Source organism: Bubalus bubalis, chromosome 24 (genome assembly GCF_019923935.1).
Source record: "Bubalus bubalis isolate 160015118507 breed Murrah chromosome 24, NDDB_SH_1, whole genome shotgun sequence".
NCBI classification, from domain to species: Eukaryota; Metazoa; Chordata; class Mammalia; order Artiodactyla; family Bovidae; genus Bubalus; species Bubalus bubalis.
In genome coordinates, this window is record NC_059180.1 from 25,387,325 (window position 1) to 25,394,795 (window position 7,471).

The 7,471-nt window shown below is 50.7% G+C and overlaps 1 protein-coding gene across 1 annotated transcript; it reads left to right on the forward strand.

Annotated features, from left to right (window-relative positions):
* Positions 1-324: 324 nt before the first annotated feature.
* Positions 325-6,786, forward strand: ITPRIPL2 (ITPRIP like 2). Its single transcript, XM_006073941.3, has one exon. It carries the CDS (start codon positions 567-569, stop codon positions 2,163-2,165), a length of 1,599 nt encoding a protein of 532 aa, XP_006074003.2. The 5' UTR covers positions 325-566; the 3' UTR covers positions 2,166-6,786.
* Positions 6,787-7,471: the final 685 nt, after the last annotated feature.

Sequence of the window (7,471 nt, forward strand, 5' to 3'; positions counted from 1 at the left end):
GCCGCCCCGCGTCGCTTGAAGGCGGAGGCCCGGGAGGGGGCCGACCCCGCCCGCCGGCTCGGCGCGCGGTTTCCAGACTCCGGCATTTCCTCCCCGCTAGCTGGCGCGGTCTCGCCTCCCCTCGGAAGAGGAAAACTCCTGGGGCCGAGTAACGGGAACAAGCGCGGAGGGGAGCGGCGAGGGACCCCCGGGCCGGTGCCTCGCAGTTCCGGGTGGGCAGCCCCGGGTAGGCGGCGAGCGCGGCGGGACCAGAAGCTGGCCGCCAGCGGCGCGCCGGGGCGCGGGGCGGGGAGGGCCGCCGGGCCGGACGCCGCGCGCAGTCGGCACAGGGCGCGGCCGGGAGCCGGGGCGGGCGGGGCCGGCCGCTGCTGGAAGGAGCGCTTGAGCTGGGAGAGGAGGCCGAGCTGGAGGGCGGCTTTCCCCGGCCCGGCGACGGGGGAGCCGCCGCGGAGGCGAAGGAGACCGGGACAGTGGGGCTGCCCGGGCGCTGCGCGCATGCTGGGCCGGGGGCGCCGCCGGGGCTCGCGCCCTGGGCTGCTCCGCCGTCGCTGCCCCCGGCGCCCGGCATGTCGGTGCACTACACCCTCAATCTGCGCGTCTTCTGGCCCCTGGTGACCGGCCTGTGCACCGCCCTCGTGTGCCTCTACCATGTCCTGCGGGGAAACGCGGGCGCCCGAACCGAGCCCCCAGACGGCGCGGACGGCGGCTTCCCGCTGCTCAAGGTGGCGGTCCTCCTCCTCCTTGGCTACATCCTCCTGCGCTGTCGCCACGCTGTCCGGCAGCGCTTTCTGCCCGGGCCTCCCCGCATGGGGGGCCACTCCACCTTCTCAGCTAAACACTTCCCCGAGCCCAGCCTAGACATCTTGCTGGAGAGTTACTACGAACACGAGGTGCGCCTGTCTCCGCACGTGCTGGGCCACAGCAAGGCACACGTGAGCCGCATTGTGGGCGAGTTGGTGCGGGCTGGCCGTGCCCGAGGGTCCCCAGGCCCCATCCCTGGGGGGGCGCTGGCCTTGGCCTTCCGCGGAGACTTCATCCAGGTAGGGAGCGCCTACGAGCAGCATAAAATCCGCCGGCCCGACGGCTTCGACGTGCTCGTGCCGCTGCGCCTCCCTCCCCTGGTGGCGCTGGAGCCGCGGAGCCTGGGCTCAGAGCCCGAGCTGGCTCCAGCCTTCCACGGCTGCTTCGTGTGTGCACTCAAGGCGCCGCCAGGGGCTTCCAGCGGCCACTGGCTCCGGGACTGCAAACCCTTCTCCGACGGCTTCTGCGTGGATGTCCGCGGGCGGCGCCTCCTCTCGGCCACGCTGGTACTGCGCTGGTTCCAGGCGCACCTGCAGCGCTCCCTGGCCACCGTGCGCTACAGCCTGGAGGGGCGTTGTCGGGTCAGCCTGACCCCGGGCGGTCTGGAACAGCCGCCCACCCTACACATCTTGCCCTGCCGCACCGATTACGGCTGCTGCCGCCTTTCCATGGCCGTGCGACTCATCCCTGCCGTCCATTTGGGCGACAGCGTCTTCCTGGTGGCGCCACCACCGCCACCCTCACCTGTCGGGCCCCTATCGGAGCTCCCGGGAGGCCTGCGTGCCGATGCCCTGTGGGGGCTGAACACAGCGCGCCAGGAGCAGAAGCTGCTGAGCTGGCTGCAGGAAAGGGCCCCTCCAGGTGCCTGCTACCTCAAGTGCCTGCAGTTGCTTAAAGCTCTGCGAGACCTGGGCGCCCGCGGGCTGGACCCGACGGCCGCCGCGCAGTGGCGACGCATCCTCTCCTCATACGTGCTCAAGTCGGCGCTGCTGGCGGTGCTGCAGCGCGAGGGGGCTCCGGCACCAGGCTGGGACGAGGGGCACCTGGGCGACCGCCTGGAGGAGTTAGTGCAGTTCCTCAGGGACTGCCTGCTGCGACGCCGGACGCTCTTCCACTGCGTCCTGGGCCCTGGAGGGGCGGCCACCGAGGTGGGCCCGCTACCCAAGGTACTGCGTGAAGCTGCCCCAGTTGACCTCCTGGCGGCTTTCGACCGGCAGGTTCGGGAACTCGCAGCGGCGCGGTTGCTGTCCACTTGGCGAAGGCTGCCCCAGCTTCTCCGCGCTTATGGCGGTCCCCGCTACCTCGTCAGGTGTCCGCCACCCCGGAGTCAGCGCACCCAAGGGTTCCCTGAAGATGAACCATAAACCCTGTTAGAGCCCCCACCTGGCCCAGTGCTCCTGCAGCCCCACTCCACTGGTGGGGCGGGGATGGCAGTGAAGCCTGTTTAAGTCAAGGAAGATGACCTGCAGAAGGGGTTGGACTATTCAGAGCAGTGGCATCTGGCAGCTTAAACATCGCCCCGGCTCCACCATCCAGATAATCATGGCATCTTCACACCCACCAGAATGTCCTGGACGAGCTATGGAAAGACAGCCACCATTGGCAACTGAGAGTTGGTCAAAATGTTGGTTTGTGTGGAATGATTCTGTAGAAGGATTTAGCTTTTAGGGAGGTTCAGTAAAGCAAGAACTAGCTGCAGAAAAAGTTCCCTCTGCCAGTTGTTTAGATCTCTCTTGCCCCCCAGTTTAAAGAAGCTAATGGTTTTTTATTTTTTTGACATAACTACTTGGTAGGTCCTGGTTTCCTGGTTGTCTTTAAAAATCTGAACCTTTCTCTACAACTGGAACTGTAATTCTATTTCAGGGGCTCATGTTCTGAGGTAGTTTCCACTGTTCAGATAAATATTAAGGTCTTTTTAAAGGGTCCCATCAAGGGTGTTTGACAGGATTGTGAAGAATTAAGTCATAGGTGTTGAGCAGCAGTCAAGAGCTGGTTAGCAAAACTTTCAGAGCAAACAGCACTTTATTGATCAGTTCTTTCATTTTGGGGTAATTGCTAGTGCCACGTGTGGCATCGGAAAGGGAGGCCAGTTACATTTGCTATGAAGGGCGGTGCAGTCTTGAAGAGCAGGCTTGCTCAACACAGCTCCAGGCAGGCGCTGGGATGAGCGCTCATCAGCCCCTGCTGTGAGCCATGCTCAGGGCAGAGTGACGATGCTTCAGACAGCACTGGTGAGGGCAGAAAACATGTTGAGTCTCGAAAAAGATGAAGCTCACTCTGCCTAGCAAGGTGACTCGCCAGGGCTTGCTGCTGGCTAGACAGAGAAACCTGTTTTTGTTTGTTCATTTTTGTTTTAAAGTCTTTTTTAGCAAACTCCTTTTCTTTCTGAGTTTAATGAGATAGTGAAGAGGCAGCGCCTGCTCTCAGCCAATCTCAGTGATCCTTCGTGGTTGGGACGTTTTGCTCTGATTGCCCAAGCAGCCTTTTAATGGCCCAAAGGCCACCTTTGAGAAGCAGTTGGTTCAGCACAGGTCTTGTGATGCATTTCACTTAGAGTTCAGCATCTCTGGGCTCTGTGCTTGAAGATCAGTTATTTCCCAGTCTGTCGACAGGAGAAAGACAGCAGGGGAGGGCAAGCTAAGGGGAGATGGAGGGAGACAGCCCTTGTCAGCTGTACGCTCTTTCTTCTCTTTGAGCATAAACATCACCAGGCTGAGTGTATTTTGCAGCCCGTCCATTCTGAAATCCCTCTGTCCTCCCAATTTTCTAATAGCTCTCAATTGCATCAGTCAACATAAAACTCACTTGACGTTTAGAATGGGCCATCATCTGCTGAATAGAAAATACAACCAGTCCCAGTGATACACTTTAGGTTTTTTAACTTTTTCTTTTTTTAACAGAGACTTTTAAAGGTAAAACTTGGAAGACAGAAGTAGTCACATGAATTGGGCCATTGTTTAATTTCTGAGCTATTTGGAGGGAACTTTTAAAACTTTTTAGGGGCCCTACTTGGCCACTGTGGGGAAATCCTTGTGAATAGATGACTTATAGGGAATCCTTCTCATCAGAACTGCAGAGATTTCTTAGTCCTTTGCAACCTTGGACTACAAGAGAAACAGTTGCAAATGTTGTGCTGTCTCTTTGGGGTTGCGCTGGGGACATTTCCCCTGGATACCACAAAGTCATTCCTAGTTTTTGAGGTCAGTGTTAGGTCGTAAGGTACTGCATTTAGCAAAGGAATCAGTCTACCAACTTCCTGCAAAGATATAAACTGCACAGTGTTTTTTTTAAATTACTTTTTAAATAAATTTCAAGAGTAAGTAGATCTTTATATAAATATATATTTATAATGTTTCCATACTCAGCTACAATTTCCCCTGTAGTTGGAATAGGGGAAAGCGAGGCTATTGGGAGGGGGGGTATTATAAAGCTTTAAAAGCTGAATTTTCCAAATATTTCTAGTTAAGTTGATAGGTTCCTTTTTTGAATAGCATTTTGATGTTTGAATCTAGTAACATACTTACTGTTCTTGTAGTTCCTTTGTTGTTGTTTTTTTTTAGGTTAATTACCCAAAGCCTCATCCATCCTCAAGATTTTTAAATTTTATTGTTTTTAATGAATGGGGCATTGTGTTTGTGAATTTTTAAACTATTAATGTTTTATTTAAATGCCATGCTGAACAATTGTTCTCTGTACATGGTAACCAAAAACTTGGAGATTTCGATCAATTTTGATCAATGTTTAGTAATCCAAAACATGTACTGTGTACAAACGAAATAATATGGCATATTAGCCAGGTGTGATGGTTGCCCATGGCACTTAAATTAAGCTCAATTCTCTGTTTTATTAGGGCTCCATCATGTCCTTGATCTGAAATATATACATTTTTGGTGTATACTTGGTACTGGAGATTCATAGATGCAAATATTCTCATCCCAGAAGGCTCAAAATTGTTCATGCTCTGAAAAAAAAGATTAACTGTCCAGCCAGTGTCTGAAGAAAATGTTTTGGGGAGATGACTCAGCCTTTTTGCCGTAAGACACACTTCAGTAACTCCCACTGACCAGTCTTGGGAGCCATGTCGAAACGCTTGTGGGCTGAGAGACGGAGATTTTTTTTGTAAAATGAAACTGAAGCTGAAAGAAGGGAAAATGTGAGCGAACGAAGAGAAATCTGAAGATTTCAGGAAGGAGGACTTAAGATGGATGTGAAAGGAAGAGCTGGGCAGAAGATTTCACTCCATGGGGTGAAATCACATGAGGGTGTGAAAGAGGTTTGGGTTAGGAAACACGTTGTTTAGATATGTGCTGTTTCAAACCAGGGGTCGCAAACTCAGCAGCCTGCAGAAGCAGGACAGGGAGGTAAATAGGGGAGGGGTGGGTGGTGGCGGGTACTCTGCCCATCTTCAGGGGGCACATTGCTCAGTTCTATGCAGGGAAGAGGGTAGGGTGGGGCTGGAAATAAAAAAAAGTCAGGATTGTTTTTTAAAAAGGAAGCTTTCTGATTTTTAAACAACATAATTTTAAAAAATCCAAAACACATGTGGGCCAAAAATACATTTGGATGAGCCTGGGGGCTACCAGTTTGCGATCCCTGCCTTACACAGTTAACCCCTCAAGTATGAATAAGGTTATATTTATTGTTATGGGTATGATGTTGTACTATGTGGTTGGGGGTGATATTTCAAGTCTACTTTCTCTCTCAGAACTAAGCTTTATTGTAGAAACAAATCCCCCAAATTAACACGGCCACAGGTAACACTTAACTTAAAATTCCCAGGAGGATTCTCCATCCTAGAGCCGAAAGAGTCAGACTGGATATCAGGCCCCTGGGGACCAGCTCTTGGCATTTCCTTCGTGGTGAGTTGGGCCTGAATTCCTTGGCTCTATCAGAGTCTGCAGATGAGTAATCAGGAAGGATTGTAGAATAACTTGTTTCTTTTTTATTTGTGTTTTATTCTTATTTTTAAATTAAGTTTTGTTTTTTAGTCATTTCCTAGCCTTTGGGATGATAGTTGGTGCCCGTGAACACCAGAGAAGCATGCCAGGGCCTCCCTGCCAAGCTTCTTAGGCTTGTTACCAGCCCCACTGTTAAGAGCACTGTTCTGATCAGATGTTCCTATCTCTTTCTGACTCAATGGCTCCCACCAAAAGTGACATCCTAGCTGGAAGAATTAAACTAATAGCTTTCCAAAGTGTTTCCTTTAGCCTCAAGAAGTCAGTCATTTTTTCTATAAAATGTGGTTTTTGACCTTGATGATGATTTAATTGATCATATACATGGGGAGGAAGATTATTATTATCCCTCCCCAGTGGTGGAAAAAGTAAACCTCATGGACATTTCCATTATCCCTTGGGAGGGAAAAAAGTTCAGTGTTATCATTGTGGCATTTGTTAATTTTTTTAAAAAAAATTGCTTGTCTGTTTCCTAGACACTACTGTTTATATTTTTTATACTTTCATAGCACATGATTTGGTGGGAATAGAGCAAGTATACGTTGGGAGAGGATGAAGATATATGTGATCATCTGTACAGAGAGAATGGACTAAAATGTGCAGCTAAATCACATGTAATCTCGTTTTTTAAGTATCAGATATTCAGGAATATTGTAAGCACCGTTTACTTTTTTTTTTAAGTGCCTTGATTCAGTCACTTGACTTTAAAACATTCCTCTTATTTTACTGTTATTTTTAGTGTGGATTTTGACCCTAAACTGTGTATTATGATGCTGTCTATCGGCTGCGGTCATAGCATATGTTTTGTTCCAATAACAGAGACCAAAGAGGTGATCAAATATGGTTCAGCTGCTACAGTTGTGTGATTAAAAGGTGCTTTAATCACACCAAATTCCCATGGTCCAAACAGTTGAGGCCAGCCATTTGTTTTCTATTTCAGGTTGAAGTAAATTTGCACTTTTAATCATATGGGTCATTGGGGACCTTGTTCTTTCATACTTTGCTTTATTAATAAAGGAACTTATAGAAACCTCTGGACTGAACATCAGATTTAGAGAGAGTTCTCATATTCCGGGAGGGCAGCGTGTGGCTATAATGGCTTGTGATTCCTTACACAGGCCACCTGCTTTCAGCGAGTGGGTGTATGGGACGCTTTTCCACACAGCAAAGCTGGGACCATTGTACAGAATTGACATCGTGCACGGGTGGAGAAGGATGCCAGTTCATGGCTCTGTGGGCAGTGTGGGGTCTTGCCTTCAAGTCACTTTTTTAGCAAGAAGCTTCTGGCCCTGCCCCTCCTCTCTGCCTCCCACCTCCACCCGCCTCTACCCTCAGTTCGCCTCTCACACACCAAACACAACTCAGGTCTTGGCCTGTGGCTAATTTGTAGCTTAAGAATTTTGCCCAGAAATTTCTTAGCCCCCTAGCCGCAGGCCCTCTCCAAATGGTAAACATTAGCTAATAAGAAAAACCACGAGGCTTTGTGAGAGCTGGAATCTCAGAGGCCACTAGGACTCTTCAAAGTCTTTAGAACCAGGTGGAAGTTGGCTAGTTAAACAGTGGTTGTGTAGAACACTTGCCTGAGGGAAAGAGGTGTGTTTTGATTAGTTTTCAGCAGTTAGTTCTGGGGTGGCTCCTGTCCCCAGGGGGTGAGGACACACAGAGGTAACAGATAGGGTCTCTCTCATGAATTCACAAGACGCTGCGAGAGGCAG